The following is a 22265-nucleotide window of genomic DNA, read 5'->3' on the forward strand; positions in this document are numbered from 1 at the left end:
CAAGGTGACACCAGGCTGCCCTGCTGTGCTTTGCTCTTCCCAGTTACAAAAGCGGCTTGGATTTTAAGGGCTTCAGGCCAACCAGAAGCAGGGAGTAGAGAAGGCGACCCTTACATAGAGGCGGAGCCGTCCCCAAGGGCCACGCCCACCACCTTTCTATTGTGTAGTCAGTGGGGCAGCAGCGAAGGTAGCGACTTAGTCTGGTGGCGCTCTTGCCGAGATGCAGGACCTCTTCCTCACTCAAACTGAAGGCATTTTACAAAACAGCTGATCTCTTCAAGAGGATCGAGGTCATTAAAGACAGGGAAAGACAAAGAAACTCACAGACTAGAGGCGTCGAAGCAGCAGGGACAAGTTGCAGGATGGGATTCTGGATTGGATCCCGGTAGAGAAAAAGGGAAAGTGGCGAAATTCAAATAAGGTCTGAGTCTGGTTATTATTCCAATGTTAATGACCTCTTTGTACAACAGCTAGTTGTACAATAGCTCTTTTACATGTTAACACTAAGGAATGTGGAGGAAGGAATATACATCGCAACTCCGTACTATTTCTGCAAGTTTTCTGAAAGTCTAAAATTAGTTCAAAATACAATGTAAAACATACTTGTAAAAAGCAGGCAGTTGTGAAGCAGGCAGTGGCAGGTTTCTTCTTGGCGCTGCTGACTGCCGAAGAATGTAAATTGTATGACATCAAAAACTTACTTACCCCAGCCACCAAATTTAATGGGTATAAAAAGAAAAAGAAAGATAAAGCAAGCACTACATTTGGGAAGACCACTGCAGACAGTCCTGTCATTATTTTAGTCAAATGCCTCCTTTTCCTGTGTTGCAGTGTTTGGAACAGAGCCTGATATGATCCGGGATGGGTCAACCATACCAATTGCCAAAATATTCCAGGATGTTATCCAAAAGAGCGTGCTGATGATGCCGCTGGGGGCCGTGGATGACGGGGAGCACTCTCAGAATGAGAAAATCAACAGGTGAGCAGGTCCCTGTCGGGGCTGATCCCTACCCGCGCAAAGCCAGCTTGCCGCGTTACTGACCTCCCAACGAGCTGCATGCTTCAGATTGAGTTTGTCTTCAAATCTTCCTGTTCAAATTGTAGACTACTTTTCCCCCGTCATTTGAATGGAAATAACAGTGTTTCTCTTTATTTCTTATTTTGTCAGGTGGAACTACATAGAAGGATCCAAATTATTTGCTGCCTTTTTCATAGAAATGGCGAAGCTGCCTTAATAATGACAGGACCCTGACCGCTTAGGTAAGACGGCACCTCTGACCAGGAATAGACTCTAATCCACCAGAGAATTTTGGTCCACTAAACGATGACTTCCCTCCCATTTAAAATGTCTGTGGACATTTGGGTCAATAATACAGTATTGTAGAGGCACAGACATTGGAACTAGTCCCAAGACTCTGTCGCATGCCTTCGGAAAGTCGGTTACTGCCGCCAACCAACCCCATGTCCCTGCGTTGAGCAGCGGCGCCCCAGGCTGGGCTCCCCCTCCAGCACAGGCAGCTCCCTGACAAGACTCCCCTGTGCGGTCTGATCAGCGTGACCCTCCGGTTTGCTTCTAGGTCCTGACGTGGCCCTGACACCTCATCTCTCCATCTGGTGACTGTCAGGATTCACACCACCTGTGCTTTTATCACACATTCCTTTTATCTGAGGAATAAAAATATTGGTCTCCTCCGTCAGTGCCCATGGTGTCAAGAGTTGCTAAAGCCTCACACTATGTGAACCTCTGCTTCCCCTTCATTTATATTTCCTGCTTCTTGAGAAGGTCTGAAATGGAAACGGTCCATATTCCAAACCTTAAGCCATTGGGATTACTTGTGTGAAGATGAGGACTTTTTATTCCGAGCTTCTTTACCTTTGCTGTGATTGTTGCCGACCACAACCGCCCCTGCCTCCTGTTCTTTCTCCCAAGCCCCCCACTAAAGGCCTCTCTCCCCAGCATCATCTGCATGCATGTGCGTCCCCACAGCAAAATCAATCCTGGTAGTTTTCTCCCACCCCTCTGGAATATTGCCCAACGACAACATCTCAATTGCTCAAAGCTTTTAATAGCATCCATTTTAGATAGAGAACTAATCAGCCCTGACACCAGTAACACATTCTAAATTTAAAGCCATCAGCTAATGTTGCATTCATTAATCATTTTAGTTAACCATCTTGTTTGGCCTGATTGAATTTGATGGTGTAAACAAAAAATAGAATGTAATTTTTCGACAGCTGATTGTTATGTAAACAAATCAGTTCAATCTTTATAAATTCATTATTTAAATCACGTGAATGGAGAAGAGTTTAAGGGTTTATTAAAAATGTTTCTTTTCATGATTCCAAATAAAAAGCAGAGAGTAACACATTCCATTCTCAGGTTCCTGAAATACCAGTCTTAAAACTTGGAGTATCGCATCCAAAACGGCTGGGACACATGGCCAGTGATTCAGCTCGCCTGGACTCTCATCTCAGAAATGGGGCCCGGCCGGGGTGCCAGCCTCGTGGGGCGTCCAGGAACACTGCACGCTTTTATCTGAGGTTGCTCTTGCAGCTCTAGGAGGTGGGCCGAGGACTTGCCCTGGGCCTCTCCTCAGGGGCATCCAGCCCATGGTGTTGGCCGGATGCCGGGGGCCTGGCCCAGCCCCCTCTTCTGAGAACCCGACGCCTGATCTTCCAGCCTATTTCCTGTCTGAAACTCAGCCCATCCAGAACAGAACTGTTTACCCACTCTTCCAAACTTGTTTTACCTCCGGAGTTTCCTGCCTTGACAAATTGGAATCCTCAATCTTTGACACTTCCCTCTTTTTTGAATCCAATTCAATGTCAAGATCCGGGGACTCCTCTTCTCAAAAGCCACCACTTGCTTCCATTTCCACAACCACCTCCATAGCCTGTAAGCTAATTCTTCTATCACTTTGGCTGGGTTATTGCCAAAGCCCCTTCCTCTTTGCTTACACAGCAGCCCTTTCCAATGTATGCGTCACTCTGTAGCACGCGCATCCTTCCTGCCTCACTTCAAGTCCGGATCAGCCCTGTGGCTTTAGGATGAAGTCCAGCATCACAGAGGGGTCTGCAGGACGGGCTGCTCTGCTCTCTGCTTAGCTGTCTGCTCCGCTGACACCCTCTCCTCATGCTTCCAGTTTCTCAAACAGATCTGAACTGCCCTGAACCTTCTCCAGGCCTCTCCCATCCTGGACATCACATGTCCGCTTAGTCTGGCTGATACCCTCACAGACTCCACATTCTTCTTCAGATCTCAGCTTAGTGGTACTTTTTCAGGAAAGCCTTCTTGGATGCCCTTGAGTGAGTTAGGTGCCCCTCTGTCCATCACAGCCTGCAAGGTCCCATTGTAGCATTTATTATACTTGCATTTAAGTACGTATTTCTACAGTTCAGCAACTACCAGACCCTCTGCCCCACTGCAAATCCCTTGAGGACAGAGGCCATGTCTCTTGTTTATTGTGGTGTCTCCAAAGTTCCAGGCATGTTGTATGTCTTCAGGAAATATCCATGTGATAAATTAATGGAGATCTCAACTCTTGTATGATCCCTCTCCATGAGGCCACAGATATCCTTAATTTGTGCACATCTCTCCTAGTAAACTGTAAGCTCCAGGACATCCTATTCCATTTCCAACTCATCTCTGTACCTCAGGGCCCCTGCACACAGTGGAGGCTCAGTATTACTTGCTAAAACCTTCCTTTTGATGCTGCGGCTGAATTTTTTGGGTGTCCCTTCCTAGACTTACTGTCCCCTGCATGGATTCTACCTTCATACTCTTCTCCTCATGACATTCCTACTTGAAGCCACATTGGGAGCAGCTGGTACTGTGAGAAAGCACATAAAACAAGTCACACCAAGATGCCACTGATGGGTGAAGGCGCATGCACCCTCCCAGGCAGCACAGGGGTCATGCCTTAATTCAGGGGCATCACGAGCTGCACCAGGCTCTGTCATTGTGTCATGTGGCCCTCATGATGTCCTAAGCATTTCTGAATCGGATGCCAGCATTTCGAAATCAGCAGAGTTCACACCGATGATTTCTCTTGAGCAACCACAAGGTTGGGCAATACCAATGTGCCATTCCCGTAGGCGACAAGCGGCTGAGCTGAGAGGTTGTGCTCAGCACAGCGCCTGGCCCGTAACATGTATACAACATATTTCTTGGAAGTGGAATAAAAAGGAATCTCATGAAAGAAGAAGGTAATGTTATTTTATTTGGCTTCTCACTTCTGCTCGTAGCTACTTTCACTCAGAAAACAAATGCCCGAACAAACACCATTTTATAATAGGGCCACATGACTTTCAAACACTATGTTATTTTAACTACCTAGTTTTAAATGTTTTCAATGTCATCTAGCTATTATTTTTTAATGTCATTTTGCATTGCAAGTATGAATATTAATTGGACATGTAATAGCCAAAGAATTAAATAATGATTTGAGGCCTGGGTTATATAAGATGAAATACAATATTTGTTTCTGCAATAATGTACATATGGGTAGATCTAGCATAGCTAGGGTATTGATCTGTAATATGACAGCCTTTCATGACAAGCAGCAAAACTTAAGCCAAGGCTTAATACTGTCCATACTATTTCGGTTCCTCCACCGACCAACTGCGTCACACCTACACGCTATTTTTAGAGTACTTAACAAGTAAGAAAGAGAGTCTTCTTCTGTACTTCATCGAAAATAACTCTCCTCTTCAGAAAGTTAACTCTGAGAGGCAGAGGCTGGGTTGGTTGTATTTTTTTATACTTTGCTCAGCTGTCCAAAGGCTCAACCAATTGATGAAGTACAAAGAAATACAGGAGGTTTCTGAAGCAAAATAATGTATTCTTTTTTCTCCAGCATACTGTGGAAAAGAATAGATGGTAGGTATAATGACTATGACTTCTTGACAGTTATTATAAGTAAATAAATGCTTCTGAGCATTTATGTGAAAAAATTTTATTTAAAAACATTATTCTAGTGTAATTTATTCCAAATGAAAAAAGATGTCAGAGAAATTATGCCTTTGACTATAATAGAAAATATGAAGTTTTAAAATCGTCTCACCTCCCACAATGAAATTCACCAAAACAACATTCAAAAAGAGCATAGATTTAAAATTCTAGTGTGGATGGTTAAGTGTTCCTAGCATAGTCTCACCCTTACTGTAGGCAGACATGTAAATGTAATGACAGAAAATATTAATTTAAAGGAAATTAGAACTTTAAATGATACTGTTAAAGTAGATTAGTCATCAAAACGATTAGTTACCAACAATGACCAATGCTCCCTTTCAGTATTTAAGTAGTTATAATCAAATAAAGGAGGCTGCCTAACACTTGAAACCCCACTTGGAGAACCAGAAGGCAGAGTTCTTGCTAGTAGGGTATGGAGGTTCTGGGCAGGAGAGAGTCCCAGAGGGCAAGTGCCACTTCAGCACACTCCTTCCAAATGTCTGGATGAGGCGGATTCAAGCCTTCCAGCTGAGGCTGAGGGAACTGAGATAAAGTGCAGAGTATGAATACAGCCAAAATAACTGACTGTTAGGGTAACAGTCAACATCAAGCCAGCTCTTCAGAGGAACATAACTGAATTCATAATTTCTACAATATGCATACCCAGGCAGAGCTCCTGAGCTGGTGATCACTTAGAAATGGCAGTGTACACTAGAATAATTTATTCACTGCTCTTGGCCTTGGAAGAGAAGATTCTGTCTTAAATTTCTGACTAAAGGAGCGACAGTACAGCTCTCAGACTTTGCTCCGCATTAGAATACCTGAGCACTGTAAAAAGTACTGATTCCTGGGTTCCTCTCCCCCTGCCCCCAACTTTCTGATTTACTTGTGATTGGGTATGATGTTGGCATTGAGCCTTTTACATGTTCCTGAGGTGATTCTAATGTCCAGCAGCTTGGAAACCACTCGCAAAGTGGTGCAGGCGTGTTGAATGGGCTCCAGCTCAAGTTCAAAGTCCAGATTTTGCCAGCTGAGTAATCTTAGGCAAGATATGCCATCTCTCTGGGCCCTTGTTTCCTTAGCTGTAAGGTGGGTAATGAAAGCATCTTTTGCAGGGCACTGGCAAATAACAGTATATGTAAAGCACTTACCATGGTGCCTCACAGAGTAGACACCCCACATCTGCTATTATTTATTTTTTGTTGTTTTAATTTTCTGTTAATTTTTTTTTCATTTATAAATAAGAAATATTGTACGATTCATCATTTCTTAAAAAGGAGTAATTGGGAATCTACATATTTGTGCTGCTGGGTTACCTCATAACCCAGTTCCAAACTGGGATCTTCCTTGCTGTGCAGCTGAGGTCTCTTGCTAGGAAATGTCCAATTATGGGAAGCGGGTCCTCCTGGCAGTGAGGATGGAGGTCACAATTCATCCTTTGTTGGTACCACTACATCTTAAATCTCCACGGAGAGTGCTGGACGTCACATTTATCCTATACTTCCTTCTGTCTCACTGATTGAATGTATTACATAATCATATTTTTAAAGATACAATCAATCATACTCCATTGCGATATTTGTCTCCCTATGAAGCATCCATTCTCCCCTTAGTTCCTAATTTTTTGTATTTGTTCATGTGTCTACTCCTTTCCCACTCAGCCATGTGCTACAGGGAAGGTTGGAGCTCCCCGAGATCCAGGTGGGCCTTAGATGTCTAGGGGTTTAGGATGGGCCTCCGAGTCAATTCTGGCCATGAGTTGTGAGAGCATTTTGCTGCTGGGGCTTTTGGGAAAAGTTTCTTTTCTCCTAAGGGGAAAGGAAAATGAGCTCTCTAGTTCTTGGGACATTTTTTTCTGCCCAAATCTGATGCCTGTGATCACTTTAGCCTGAAGTTCAATCTGATACTGAGAACTGAGGAGCAGGAAGAAAAAATACAGGTCCTTGGTACCCCCAGGCAGCTACTGAAACCACCAGCGCTGAAGGCTCCTCTGCCTCTGGACCCCAAGGCCTGTGGGCCGACGAGTCTCACCCGTCCTGTCGGTGGCGGTCGGGTTTCTGATACCGCAGCTGCCAGCCTCCTCAAACAGATGCAGTCACTTCACATTCAGCATCATTTTCAAAGCAGTGGCACATTTTTAATTTGTGTAACTTTCTAGTTTAAAAATTGGATGTTTTTACACTAAGGATCTTGTTTATGAAGTCTTTAAAGTAGATCGTTAATATTATCATTTCAATTTTACTGATAAGAAAAATGAGGTTCAGAAAGTTTGGGTAACAGAGCAGTAAATGAAACTGGAAAAAGAAATGGTGTCTGTCTGCCTCGCGGTCTGGTGTTGCCTACAGACACAGCCACTGACGCCCTTCACCAGGTATTTTCGTTTCTCCTGAGCACATGCCAGGGTGGAACTTCTGATACCTTTGAAGTTAGGTGTGGCCATGTGACTTCCCTTAGCCAATGAAATGCAAACAGATGAGAAATATTTCACTTCTGGGCTGAAGCTTTCAGAACCAGCATGAGATTCATGCTCTCCCCCTAACCCAGGAAGTGGCGATTCCATGAGTCTGGGTCCTGCAGAGGTAAGTCATGGAGCACAGTGTCCAGCAATATTTGTGATGAACTTGTAGTGGGAATAAGAAAACACATTTGTTGTAAAATGCTGAGATTCAGGATGGTTGTTAATGCAACATAGCTTAGCCTTTCCTGACTGGTGCACTCATAGAGCTAAAGAGGCTATCCCACTTTCTCTGTTTTTAAACCACAATAGTTTAATTCAGTTCCATTCTGAAATTTTATGCTGGAATAGCAAATTAATTAGCCAATTAGTCATAAAACTTGCATAGCTTTCATTAAAACAGGTTTCATATTTGGACTAACTAAACTGTAACCCCTGATGGTTCTCTCTGACGTAAGGTGAGCAATCTCTGTGTTCTCCAGTGCTGCCCTGACGTGGAGAACATGCCATTAGGGTGCGGGCCTTGTGCCTGTCTGCGGCATCTCCCTCTTCCTGGGGCCACCTCTAGATGCCAGCCTCAGATGTGTAGGAGCAGCACACATGTGAGAGGAAATCTGGGACTTCAGATGGAAACAGTCACCAAAGTTACTCAATACGAGCAGATCAGAGCACAGGATGCCACTTCTTTGAGCTTCATTTTTCTCATCTGTAAAATGGAAATAATATCCCTATTCAGAAAGGTTATAAGAATTATATGAAATAATGCATTTAAGGTTTGTAGCAGTGCCTGGCATTTATAGAACTGTTGATCTATTTTAATTTCTTTTGGGCATTCTCTTAATTTTTTGACATTGTAAAGAGCTTATTATTCACTATCTAATGGGACAAAACACATAGAACCAGAAAAAGATGGAACTCTATTAATTGTGTTATTTCCCCAAATGTAATAGGTTATACATTTTTTGGTTATGAAGTTTGAAAACCTTTGCTCTGAGTTTTTCCTTTATAACTTGGTTAGATTACAACTATGGTAGACTTGGTAATAATATTTCTGCATCATTCACATCGCTTTCTGGTTCAAGAAAACCTGACTTAAACAGTAAAGGGCCTTTTTCCTGGCTAATGCAGCTGGGAATTCCAAGCAGGGCTGGCTTTGTCTGAGTTTTGGCCCGGGCTCCGTCACTAACAGGTCTTTGCCTTCACCAGGCGTCTGTGCAGCCACCCATGAGTCAAACATGACCGAGTCAGGAAACCTTGCTCTGCATTTCACCCTTAGAATCAGAAAACTAGTCCTTAATCAGACCAGCGGCAGCTCCCAACTGGCCACGGGGTATCCTTGAGTTGCTGACGATGGTGCTGTGTAACTGGGAGTAGACCTGGCTCTCTGCTGACTAAACAGCAATGACTGTCCCATGTATTTACTTTTTCTAAGGAAGAGCAGTTTAAAACTAAACATGATGAAGGCAGTAATGTATCAATTTGGATTAGGAAATTTGAGTTCTTCATAATGCTTAATATGTTTTAATTTTTTATGATTGAAGTATTATGATAAATTAAGAAAATTTGCATGGTTTACACCATCTCTCCCCCAGTTACATGTGGTTGTTGTCTTTGCTTAAGATACTTCCTCTGCGAAGTAACGCATACCCACTGGCTCCCTCTCCCTTGCTGGCACTGCTGATGGGCAGGGCCACTGCTGAGAAGGAAGCACCAAAGAGCTGGAGAGGGCAGTACGCATAGTACCCTCCCATAAGGCCCCACACTTGATACTGTGTAAGAATATTTTATTTTCAAAACTATGCTGTTATCATCAGGTTAATCTATGGCAAAGAGTTATAACCTAGATGTTCCTAATTTGAGGCAGAGAGGCATCTGCAGAGAATTCTCAAAACAAGGTTCCCCTGCCCTCACCCCTTGGCAGTGGCTCCAGAGCTGGTTCAGGACAGCTGTGGAAGCATTTGCGAGGGCAGATTATTCCATGTAAAAACATAATGAAGAAATTTATTCGTATTAGTTGGAAAAAATCCTCATCTCTAGGAGCAGTCCAAGATGACGGTGGGGGAAGGCATTAGCTGTACAGAGAAAGATAAACGGTGCTTTGAGAAAATGAGTTAAGATTACAAAACATCAATCGATGCAGCGAGCAGTTTGAAGACAGTGGGCGGGGCGACTCCATTACAAAAAAAAGTGTTAGGAATGGGCGTGGCAGCACTGGCAGAGGGTCCAACGGAGGGGACGGATTTTGAGCAAGCTACCCCATGGGCTCCATGATTTCCACAGGAACATCCTATACTTGGCTGGTCCACATCTCAGCCCAGAAAAGTTGCTTCACCTGCCATCCCTGGGATCTCCATCCCTCCAAATGCTAGACAAGTTAAAGCAATGTCAGACTACTCTTGCTTTACAGCAACCTTACAAAAATAAACTTAAAATTTTTGTCCTGTGGCTACATGAAGGTGTGGGGAGAAATAAATTTTCAGCAAGATTCAAGTTTATTTATATATATATACATAGAAATTATACGTATTATATAAATGGGGCTTAATGTTATATACATATTAATGCATATACATGTAAAATATATACAGAATCAAGTATTCCTACCTTCTGCGTTTTTCTGCAGCATTGCATGACACAGTAGGTAAACTTAATTCACCAAAGCTATCATTGTCATTATCTAAGGGAACAAAGTCTTTTAATGAAAGTACCAGCATTAGACGCTGTTACCGTGATTTAGGATTTAGAACCTCTTCTATTAATAGAATTTTAAAAGAAAAGAACTTTTATCAGAAATGATTCATTTTACACATGAGGAAAATGAGGTCAGATTGACTTCCTTAAGGTCACAGTACAATGTAAAGGTCCGGTTTCAGCAAAATAATGGATGATGGAACTGAATAATAAACTCAATATTTTATTTCACTGCTCAGAGAATTAAGATTAAATGTTAACCCCAAACCCCAAGGTAAGAAAGGTAGCAAGATCAATCACCCAACAACCAACAGAAGGCCTAACCTATACGGACAACTGTGCTAGCTACTGTGGCTATAGTTATTACCAGAAATTTATCATCTTGTCATAGAAGACTAACGTTGTTGAAATAATGTTAGAACTATGTATATAAGTACTACATTTTCAAGTAAATTCTAAGTAAATAGCAAGTGAATTCTTTGAAGACAGAATATAATTTTACTCATCGCTCACTCAGTAGGCACCCAGTAAATGTGGGTTAATCAATACATACAACATTGACAGGCTGGTCACCTGCTCTGAGGAAATTATTTCTCACCCATTTCTCTGGAACTTCTGTTTAAACTAAAGTAAATCAGCGTAGTAGATTGCAAAAGGTTGACTCTGGAGTTTGAAAGGCGTTCCACCTTTACTCGCTGTGTCGTCTTGGAATGGCTACTGTTCTAAAATGCACGTGGATGACACATATGAGAATTCATGTGGGTACAATGAGAACCTGACCAGGTTACATTTTATGAACAAGTACTCTATAAAACTCTGTCAAAGTATTAAAAAATGTTATCTGAATATTCTGATTTTTAAAATAGAATTGGGCTGGCATTGGCCAAAGACGATTTGGCTTAGAAAGCCTTGCCATTATTATTATAAGACCATAATTTTAAAATCCCACTTATGTAAAAATATCTTTCTAACTACGAATCTGATGACAGACTTCCCTATGCCTAAATAGGGTCAAGCCCTTAGCAAGCCGTTATCTTCACGATCCGACCCCAAAGCCAATGCTGCCCATCTCTACACACAGTGCTCGGCTCCCTGCACTTTTCAAGCTGTGGTCTTCCCCGATTTTGGGTTTCCGAAGGGCTCTAACTTGAGGTTCGCGGAGGTTCTTGCACAGGGGCGGGAAGCGGCTAGACAGTCCCAGGGCTGCGCCGTTAGCGTTTATGACCAAAGGCCGTGCGAGAACGTTGCAGACACCCAGACGTTTTCAGCCAACCCGACGAACAGCCACTCACAGCCTGTTCGCTTCCCGGCTACCGTCAGGATCGGCTCGTGGCTCCCTGAGGTCTGAGACCTCAAGGCCCCCTTCTGGGGTCACTGGGGAGATGTTTTCTCATGATCTGGGGATGTGGACGCGCCCGGCGGGGCAGAAGAGGCTCCTTCAGAAGACGGAACTACTTCCGCCCGGGGAAGCCGAAGGGTGGCCGACGCCCAGCGCTAGCCGCAGCGGCCCCCGCCTCGCCTTCGGGTGCTTTGCGGAGGGCGGGCGGAGGGAGCAAGTAAGGCGGGAGGGGGAAGGAAGGAGGCGGGACCGTCCGCGAGGTTCCCTCTAGGGGAACCTCTGCAAATCCCAGGTGGCCCTCCGGGTCACACGCCGCCAGCAAGTCAGCCTGACGCCCGTCGGCCCGTATTCAGATTGACTCCTTCGGCTTTCCGTTCTCCTCTCTCCGGGGCGGGACTTCCTGTTTTCTCTCCGAGGCACTTCCGGGAAGAGCTGCGGGACTTAAAACAAGAGGGCGCCCGGGTCCGCCGACATCTCAGGGTGGAAAAGGGGAACTCGACGTGGGTTTTATTAAGCCAGTTCCGAGATCCTGATTTTCTGCTTTTGGTGTCCGGCGCTCGGTCCACGGCAGAGACGTCTTGGAAACGGCCGGAAGTCGTTCAAGAGAGCGACAGGAAGTCCCGCCTCTTCCTCCCAGAGGGAAGACGGTGAGCCGGAGGAGTCAGTCAGAGGGGCGAGCAGGGGCGATCCGTCGGCGAACAGGTAAGTTATTCTCTGGCCGGGGCGGGGGTTTGGGGGCGGGGACCGTCCGGCGTCAGCGCGGGGCCTGGGGGCGGTGGCCTGAGGGCCCGGGCCCGTGAGGCTGGGCGCTGCGAGTCCCGCCAGGCCCTTCGCTCTTCCCCCACCCCCCCACCTCCGCCCCTCCCGCTCGCCGGTCCCTCCCGACACCGCCCAGCCTGCGACACACGCCCGCCGCCCGCCCGCCTCTCCGCCGCTCGCCCGCGGGCTGGGCTGACCGCGCTGCTGGCGCCCCTCCGCGCGCCGGGCGCTCCTTTGCCGTTCGCTGTCAGCGGATGAGACGCGCGCTGAGGCGCGGAGCCGCCTGCGTCGCGACAGAGTCTGGGCGGTGGTTCCTTAACCGCCCGCCCACTCCGGTCACCCCGCCGGCGCAGACGCGCCGCCGCTTCCCGCGGCTCCTCCCGTTCGGGACGCCGGGCGCACGGAGCCGCGGGTGGATGGCGTCGGCTGCCCCGGGTCACCGCTCAGCGGCCGCAGCGCGCCGCGGACGGCAGCCCGGGACTCGCCCCGGAGACACCCAGCCCTTCCCAGCCCGCGGGCACGTCCCGAGCGCCGCCCGCCCTGGAAACGCGTGCGGCGGAGGTGTTCCGGGGCTGCTGACCGCTGTCGCCGCGCGGAGCTTCGAATAGCCCAGCTGTTCGGGGGGCTCTAGAATAGAACATCTTGGCAGGGTTGGCATTCGTGGGCACACATGGAATATGTGTTTTTAGGTCACCGTAGCCCTACTCGTGGCTGAATCACTGCTCCGCAGCCTTGGCTGGCGCACTGGTCACAGTGTGCGCCTGTTTTGCAGTCCGGGGTTGTCCAGCTGACACCGCGTAGGAAAGGGCGCTAACGTGTATTGAGTAGAACGTCATTAGGGGAGCTCATTTGACAAATGCCGTGTATACTTCATTTAGCACAGCAGCCTTGTAGAGAAGGAATTGTCCCCTATTAGCCTCATGAAACCCAGATTAAATAATTTGAGAGATATCAACGTCAGGATTTAGATTTCAAGTGTTATTCATTCTTTTTCAAGTTTGCTACATGCAGAATTACAACTACTAGCATGTCTGACATACAGTAAGGCTGGGCTCTACAGCTATGTCTTCCTGCATGTCAGTGAAAGCCAGGTGTGATTACTGCTGCTAACAGTTTCTACTGGCACCTTATAAAAACAACAACTTTGTTTTGAAATAATTTCAGATTAAAAGAAAAGCTGCAAGATAGGACAGAGGGTTGTACTGGTACTCGGCAAAGCCAAGTGTCTCCACTTGGTCAAACACTGGCCCCATCTCCATGCCAGACACCAGCTTAGGTCCTGCAGGTAGTAACATACTGCCCTAGATAATTTCAGTATTTGGTTGAGAAGAGAGAGACATAAACAATGCCTTTTGCTAAGTGCTGACATGCAATTATGGGAGCACGTAGGGTGCAGTAGTTGAGTTCTGTCTGAAGGATTGGTGGGTATTCATTTGATTGGTGGGATATTTCAACATTTATTTTGATTAGGTTCAATGGAGGAGGACTAACCTTTACAAAAGGCACTCTTCTAACTTGATTTTCCTTTCTCTCTCTGACATCTTGAAAAATAAATTTGTATCACAGGTTGTGAGAAGAATCCCAGTTTCTAAATCCCCGAGTAGAAGAAATTAAGCTGTTACTTAGATAGCAAATAGAAATATCTAGATCTAAACATTTAAAAATTCTTTTTCATACTTGTTAAGTACTTCTTGTGGTCTGAGCACAGTTCTGAACTGTAAACTGGTGTGTTAGGACCCCACACTGGGGACAGTTCAGTGAGTGTCTCAGGCATCTTGGGCTGCTGTGACAGAACACCACTGCCTGGGTGGCTAAAACAACAGACATTTATTTCTCACAGTTCTGGGGGTTGAGAAGTCCAGTTTCAGGTGCTGGCTCCTGACGAGGGCTGTTGCCGGCCTGGAGATGGCCACCTTCTTGCTGCGTTCTCACATGGCAGAGAGCAAGAGAATCTGGCCTCTCTTCCTCTCCTTGTAAGGACACTGATAGAATCTTGGGGGCCCCACCCTCATGACCTTATATAAACCTGATTACCTCCCTAAGGTCCCACCTTCAGACACCGTCACTTTGGGGATTAGGGCTTCAGCCTAAAAACTCTGGGGAGACATAGTATACACTCTGTTGTGGATGGCTTTCTTAGAATTTTTGTTGTTATGTGTAATTCTTCCAAAATATACTTGATATAGAAGTAAATTGGGAACTGTAAATTTAGTGTTTATATGACTTTTAAAGTAAATCCAATTTGATTTAAAATAATATTTTAGATATATTAAATATGATTCAGAGACCAGTTGATAAAAAGAAATTTTAATTGTTTCATGTTGATTAAAGAGAGAAATAAGTGCTGAAATACTTTGGTGCTCTTTTTGGGCCTTGCACGAATGAATGCCCTCAGAGAGTTGTCAGAATAGGGTATAAGGACTGTGGCAACGATCTATTCCAGTTCTCTCGTTGTCTTTGATAAGGACGCTTTAAGAGTCCCACAGAAGCTAGGTGACTCATCCCTCTCAGAGATGAGTGGCAGAACAAGGCTTAGACTCAGGCTTCCTGATTTACAGGCCAGTCTTTCTGCTCCATCGTCAGTGCTTCTCAAACTTAAAGTGCACCGGACTCACCTGGGGAACTTGTGAAAATATGGGTGCTGGGCATCACGCAGAGGCTCTGATTCAGCGTGTCTGGGCTGGAACTGAGAATTTGCATTTCTGACAAGTTCTTGGGTGATGCTGAAGCTGCCCCGACTCTGAGGCCTTACTTGGAGAATTCTGGCTGTGCGTGATGTTGCTTTTGAGCTCTTTTAAGAGGAGAGGAACTAAACCTCCATGGATTTATACCAGTCTTTTTCCTCTGGTAATCAGAGAATCGAAATCTTTTTTTATTTTGGTATCATTAATCTACAATTACATGAAGGACATTATGTTTACTTAGGCTCCCCCCATCACCAAGTCCCCCCCACATACCCCTTCACAGTCACTGTCCATCAGCATAGTAAGATGCTGTAGAATCACTACTTGTCTTCTCTGTGTTGCACAGCCCTCCCCGTGCCCCCCTCCCCACACTATACATGCTAATCGTAAGGCCCCCTTTCTTTTTTCCCACCCTTATCCCTCCCTTCCCACCCGTCCTCCCCAGTCCCTTTCCCTTTGGTAACTGTTAGTCCATTCTTGGGTTCTGAGAAAAGAATCGAATTCTTTAATTTTGTGTTACAAAGAGTAATGCATGACTAACATAATAAGATGTAAAAAAGAACTAGAAATAGATATTTCTCAGAGTTATTTTGGCATTTTCAAGGAAAATTTTTTGGAGGTAATTGTTGAGGTCAGACCACTTACTGTGAAGGGGGTACCTTGAGCTGTAGGGAAGACCCTGTCTCCCCAACATTCACACTACAAGGGCATCCAGGATGATTGCTAGATTGTATAGGAGTGAAAAATCACTTCCACTGTGTTACTCTGTGCTCTTCTCTTGTGTTTCACATGTTCCTTTCTTACATATCAAATCTTACCTGCCCTAACAAGTTACATGCCTATAGTAGAGGTTAAATAAATATAAGTTCAATTGAATTAAAAAAGAGGCAAGGGAGAAAATAAGGTCTGTCATTTATCTGGAGAGACTTCAGTGCCCGAGAAAAGTTACTCTGCTTTCTAATTATCCCAATCACAGGTTTTTATTGAATAATTAGTTTATTCCAGTAAGCGATAGTTGCAATTATTGGGATTTTTAGCACAGTAATTGGAGGAGGTAGCATATTTTTCTGTTAAAATTGATGAGTGATTCCCTCACACCTTTTTATCACTCATCTGAAATGATTTTTAAGACCTTTTTATTGAAAATAGTTTTAGAATTAGAAGAAAATTACAAAAAAAAATCCATAGAGGTCCTGTATACAGTACCTTTGTCAATGTTTTATGTAACCACAGTGCAGTTATTAAAGCCAGCCAGTTGATAAAATTAATCTAAAGACTTCGAGTTTCAACACTGATGTCCTTTTTCTGGTCCAGGCTCCAGTCCAGTATCCCACTCTGCATTTTGTTAGCGTACCTCCTTCCTTAATCGCTTCCAAACGGTGACAGTGCCTTTTAAATGTCCATGGCCTTGGTACTTTTAAAGAAGGCTTGTCAGTTGCTCTACAGCATGTCCCTTGGTTTGGATTTGTCTGATGTTCTTTCATGACTAGGTTGAGGGCGAAGCTTTTTTGGCAAGAACACCACAGTGGTGCGCTCCTCTCAGTGCATCACGCTATAGGTATGGTCTTAGACAGTCAGGTTGTAGGGATGTTAACTTTGCTGTCCTGGTTGACATCGTTCTGTGCTCTAAAGTTAAATATTTTTCCTTTGTAATTCATAACCTTCATAACTACTGATTTTGGTACAAAAGTTTAGAAGAAATAAACATAATGTTAGAATCTTTTGAGCCTGACCCTGACTGTGAGGTATTGTTTATTTTGGGAGGCCTTGTTACTATTTGTTAGACCCAAACATAGGAGGGAAGGGTAAAAGTGTAGGCTGTCGGAAGGAAGGTATTTGCTAGAGAACTTGTGCTTGATCTCCATCAGTCCTGGTCCTGAGTTGGCAGCGGTGGAAGCTCTTTGTCCCAGCTCTTCTGCTGTGCTTCTGCAGCCTGTCTCACATTTGTCTTCCCGTGTATGAGTTTTCACAACTGCTCTGCATTTCTTAATATTCTCCCTAGAGCATTTTTGTAGAAGATAGATACATTTCAGTTCATCACAAGGCAGTGCTCTAAATATCCTACTGTTTATCCACTTTCAAGTCCAGAGAGCTGGGTGTGTGTTCTCTTTGTAACCATGCTGATGAAATGCTGGATGGCATACATAAATACACGTATAAATTGCATTTTCAAAAACACATGTGCCTTTATGATCCCAAACCAAGTAAGTTGGAAGATATATATATATATCTGGTGTTTCTCCCCGCAAAGCTCATAAGCTCCTTGGAGGTAGGGAATAGTTCTCTTTTTGTTTACCAGTGGCTTGCTTGATACCAGGTACATACAAGGCACTCTCTCAATAAATATTTATGAATAAATGAATATTATATGTGCATTTTGTTAACTGCTTTTACAAGTTACCAGAATACTGTGAGCATCTTTCTCATTAACACAGCTTTATAATCCGCATGGTATCCCAGTGTGTGGATGTGCCCCAGCAGGATATGCCGGCGTGGGGGCATGCCACCCACAGCATCGGCATCTTTAACCCATCCTTCATTGTTGGAAAAGAGGTCGTTTCCAATCTTTTCTATTATAAAGAGCTCCATCGTGAATATCCTTAAACACATATTTTCTCCAGTTTCTTAAGGTAAATTCTGCAAAGTCATTGATAGCTCAAAGAAGAACATATTTTAAGGCTTTTGATAAATCTATTAGAAAACTACCCTCTAGAAAGGCTGTATAGATTTATATCCCAACCAGTGCCCATATCCCCACATTTTTTCCCAATGTTTAACTCTCAATTTTTTAAAGAATAAGACTAAATTGATTTTTTGGGAGCAATTTTAAGGCTTCTCTCTGGAGTGTGGGGTGGTAGTCATAGTCTGTCAAAATAGCTAATAACCTTCCAAATTTCCACCGTGAAATTTTTCAGTTTTTGTTTGCCTCAATGAAGAGCAGAATAAACTTGAGTAAAGTAGTGGGTAACACCTAATCATTGTTTTACTTGGAGCACTTTTGGTGTCCTCCCTGAAGTTATAATTGACTGTATCTGTGGCCCTTACCAAACAGGAAACTTCTTGAGAGTTTCTAATTTTTTAATTAAGGGATACATTTCTAATTCACATCACTCATAAAATTAACTATAGGTCAATTAAATGTTTAATATAGAAGGCAAATATGTGAACCTTTTAGAAGACAATGGAGGGCAATAGTTGTTTGACTCTAATAGAGAAAAAAGGTTCCTAAGTCACAAGTGGTGTAAACCATAAAAGAAAAGACCGATACAGTTGATACTATTAATATTGACAACTTGTGTTTATTAAAAACAACCATTAAGGAAGTGAACATATAAGTCACAAGTGAGAACAGATATTTTCAGTATAAATGATAAAAGAATAGTATCCAGAAAGGCAAACTATGGTAAATCTATAAGAATGATAGAAAAATGGGCAAATGACCAGAATAGGCATTTCACAAAAGAGGAAATCTGAATGCAAAGATTCTCAACCTCATTAGTTATTAGGCAAAGGAAAATTAGGACCAAAATGGTATATAGTTTCATATACATGAGGTTGGTAACAGTGTAAAAATCTAACAATATCTATTGTTTGGGAGGTAGGAAACAACTAGAATGCTTAAATACAATTGATGGGAGTGTAAATTGGTACAGTAACGAATTATCTAGTAAAGTTAAAGTTGCATTGTACCCTTAGACACAGTAATTCCTCTCCTAGGTCTTTATCCTAGAACAATGGTTCTAAACTGTGTTCCTAGCACTTTAGCGCAACTTGTCAGAAATGTACATTTTTAAGCTTTGCCCTAGACCTACTGGATCAGATACTTTGGGGATGGGTCATTTTTCCATTTTAGTAAGACCTCCTGGTAATTTGATGCATGCTAAAATTGAAGACGACGGCGCTAGGGAAGCTGTACACAAGTGCTAGGAGACATGTGCAGGACTGCCCCCAGGTACACTGTTGGTAAGGGGAAAACTGGAAGCAGTACCTGTCACAGGAGAAGGGATAAATGACCTTCTCTTCTTGTAGTGAGGTACTGTATGGCGGTGAAACTGAACGCATCACCAGGGATAAACAGTAGGAACACTGTCTCGCAGGAAAAAAGCTACTTCCAGAAGAATGCATAAAGTATTTTTCCATTTTTAAAAATGTTTAGAAACTCACAGAACAAAATTGCATATTGTTAGGAATACAGATATGGTAAAGTAGTAAAGAAAACAGGTAAATTACAAGCACAGAATTCAAGTTTGTGGATAGCTCTGTAAGAGGAAAGGTGAGGGGGACACCAAGAGGAAATGCAATGATAATAATTTCATTTTCTTAAACTGTGATCTGTTCTCAGGGTCTTGTAATATTATGCTTAATACTTATACATATTAAAATTATTCTTTGTATCTACCAAATATTTAAAAAAACATTATTTTTTTCTTTTTGCAAAGCCTGCCTACACAGGGTCTATTCAAGATTGTATGAGAAAGATGTGATGGGCGTCATGGTGGTGAAGATATGCTCTTACAGGATTACAATATAAAAGCACTTTCAGGAGGAGAGAGAAAAAAGATAGGTTTTGATGGTCGTGATTTATAGTAACTTGTTAAGCACTTATGAAGTACCAGTAACTGGCCTAAGCACTCCCACAGAAGAAGACAATCTGGTAACGTCCAAGAGTGTTGGAGTACAGGAAAAAAAAGTAAAAGTCAAAATGGAAGTGTGGAAGACTGGTAAAGAGTGTATTTATGTCCATTCTCAAAATTACTTTCTTTTTCTTAGTAGGCTTTTTTTTTTTTTTGAGAGGGCATCTCTCATATTTATTGATCAAATGGTTGTTAACAACAATAAAATTCTGTATAGGGGACTCAAAGCACAATCATTAATCAACCCCAAGCCTAATTCTGAACAGTCTCCAATCTTCTGAAGCATAACGAACAAGTTCTTACATGGTGAACAAATTCTTACATAGTGAATAAGTTCTTACATGGTGAACAGTGCAAGGGCAGTCATCACAGAAACATTCGGTTTTGATCATGCATTATGAACTATAAACAATCAGGTCAAATATGAATATTCGTTTGATTTTTATACTTGATTTATATGTGAATCCCACATTTCTCCCTTATTATTATTATTATTATTTTTTATAAAATGCTGGAGTGGTAGGTAGATGCAAGATAAAGGTAGAAAACATAGTTTAGTGCTGTAAGAGGGCAAATGTAGATGATCAGGTGTGTGCCTATAGACTAAGTATTAATCCAAGCTAGGCAAGGACAACAAAACATCCACAGATGCAGAAGATTTCTCTCAAAACAGTGGGGGTGAGGTTCTAAGCCTCACCTCTGTTGATCACCAATTTCTCACCTGATGGCCCCCCTGCGACTGTGCCTGTCTTAGGTTGTTCCTCCCTTGAGGAATCTTACCTGTCTCTGGCTAACCAGTCATCTTCCGGGGCCATACAGGGAAATGTAAAGTTGGTAAGTGAGAGAGAAGCAATATTGTTTGAAAAGGTTAGCTTTTTGCTTCTTTGCAGATTTATGCCCTGTGGCTTCTATGCCCAGCATTTGTCTTGAGGTATCTTTACCACTTGGAAGAATTATGATACTTGGTAATTTCGTTATGAGGCACGAATTCTACTTAAGGGTTGTAATTAGGAAGGAAGAAGAAAAGCTATAGAAGTAGCAGACGGAAGAAAACATAGGAAGATTGATTATTTCTTTGACATATCTTCTTGTAGAGTAACATAAGCATGTATAGGTTTTAAACTACTAATTAAATTGCGCACACACATTAACATAATAGGAATACAGTTACATAACCAAAGCAGACCTACAATTACCAGCCATCTCCAGTGAAACCAAGAAAACCAGTTAGGCACCCTAGGCATTTGTGAAAACTTATCAATGATATGATGGATATTGTCTAACTGAATTTGAATAGTTTGAGAAAAATCAGACAAATTAAAACAACACATTCCTGGGGACTGTTCACATCCCATATGTTCTTTTAATAGTAGATAGTCTGTAGTCGCAAGATTTTGGAGTGCTGCAACTTGCACTTCTCCTAATTCTTGGTTGAGTTCCGACAGTATAGATGCAGTCAAATTTGTTGTTTTACTGTATGCACAGGCCAGCTTAGATATCTCCTTCTTCATTCCAATGGCAAGTCCAGGAACCAGTGGGATGAATGCAGCTATTAGTAGGCTTTTTTTTTAAACTAAAGTGCACGACTATCATTCTAGCAGACGACAAGTCCCTGAAAGCAGAAAAAGTAATTGCATTTTGTTTTTTAGTTGTAAGGATTGCGTCTTCCAGTTCATTAGAAAGTGATTACAGTATCATGCCACAGGAGTTGGGAAATCATATTCCCTTCTTAGGCAATTGGTTGCTAAAAAGGGCACTTCTGAAATCTACCTTTGCCTGTTTTATTTCTACTCTTTGATAATTTTTTTGAGGGTCACATGTCACATCTATCCTGTATTAATGGGGACTTTTTCTTAAATGAACAGTGCTTAAACTGTATACCTTATTTTAAGCCATCATGGTGTGACAGCCTCTCCTTGAAATTAACAAGCATAGGACCAGTAAAAATCATAGTTCTAGAAACCCTAAGTCAAATTACATGTCCTGTGGATCCAAATAGCATTACTATTTTTGTTTGATATTTAGAGTGCTGAAATTGTCTAAACCACGAGAACTGTCAAGCGGTTGTAATTATGTAATGTCATACTTCCTAGCAGAGTCAGCCCTTCACTAACAAGTTGACAGCCCATGAGAGCCCATCCACAGTGGGGATGTCTGCATTTCAGACACATGTAGTGCTTGTCAGAGATCCCTTATGGGCAAATGTAGAACACAGGCTTCTTGAAACAGCTTCTTGGTACTTCACTCCTGTAGTTGCTGCTGCATTTTGCTAAAGCCAGATGATCTCAGTCTTAATTCTCAGGGCTTTTCAATGTGTTTGGTTTTCATATTTCTTTTTTGTTTTCTCTTATATGCTGTGCTTACTCTCCCTCCATTAACAAAAAAATCCCCAAGTTGTTTTAAATAAAAATGAGATAATAAGCCTGGTAGAAAAAAGGCATTGTTTAACACCTTGGAGTAACACCAGCCTAAGCATCCAGTGTAACGGAAGCTCAGAATAGTTACCAGTTACTAATATAATGGAAACTTTGTATTTTAGACCTAGAACAAGCAACAAACCACTTGTCTCCTAGTGTACAATTCAGTTGTGAATTCTAATGATTGTGAATTATGGATCAGAATTTGATATATAATTATTAGATCAGTTATTATTGAATGAAGAATCACAGTTATAGGAGTGTATGTAATTATAAAACCATTAGAATTTAAACTAAGGTGGTAATGTACTTTTAAAAATAGCTTAGAAAATTTA

General features: G+C 42.8%; 2 protein-coding genes and 1 long non-coding RNA gene across 6 annotated transcripts in view; 2 read left to right on the forward strand and 1 right to left on the reverse strand.

Moving 5' to 3' along the window:
- Positions 1-2290, forward strand: part of CNDP1 (carnosine dipeptidase 1) — a 30542-nt gene extending 28252 nt beyond the window's left edge. For both annotated transcript variants that reach the window (XM_036884104.2, XM_036884105.2), the window contains exons 11-13: positions 832-979; positions 1169-1260; positions 1578-2290. In XM_036884104.2, the coding sequence (XP_036739999.2) occupies positions 832-979; positions 1169-1235 (215 nt within the window). In that variant the 3' untranslated portion in view covers positions 1236-1260; positions 1578-2290. The remainder of the gene's footprint in view (positions 1-831; positions 980-1168; positions 1261-1577) is intronic.
- A 5409-nt stretch (positions 2291-7699) lies between these two features.
- On the reverse strand, positions 7700-11487 carry LOC118911720 (uncharacterized). 2 transcript variants are annotated; one of them, XR_008998387.1, is made up of 3 exons: positions 10696-11487; positions 9318-10083; positions 7700-8112 (listed from the first exon to the last, which is right to left on the reverse strand). It is a non-coding gene; the product is annotated as an uncharacterized LOC118911720 (long non-coding RNA). The 2 variants fall into 2 exon arrangements; XR_008998386.1 differs by lacking the exon at positions 9318-10083.
- A 2-nt stretch (positions 11488-11489) lies between these two features.
- ZNF407 (zinc finger protein 407) overlaps positions 11490-22265 on the forward strand; it is a 427068-nt gene continuing 416292 nt past the window's right edge. The window contains exon 1 of one of the 2 annotated variants that reach the window (XM_036884103.2): positions 11490-12138. The gene's annotated coding sequence lies outside the window, so the exon portion shown is untranslated. The remainder of the gene's footprint in view (positions 12139-22265) is intronic. The other variant, XM_036884100.2, reaches the window with a different exon arrangement.

Source organism: Manis pentadactyla, chromosome 6 (assembly GCF_030020395.1).
Source record: "Manis pentadactyla isolate mManPen7 chromosome 6, mManPen7.hap1, whole genome shotgun sequence".
Lineage (NCBI taxonomy): Eukaryota > Metazoa > Chordata > Mammalia > Pholidota > Manidae > Manis > Manis pentadactyla.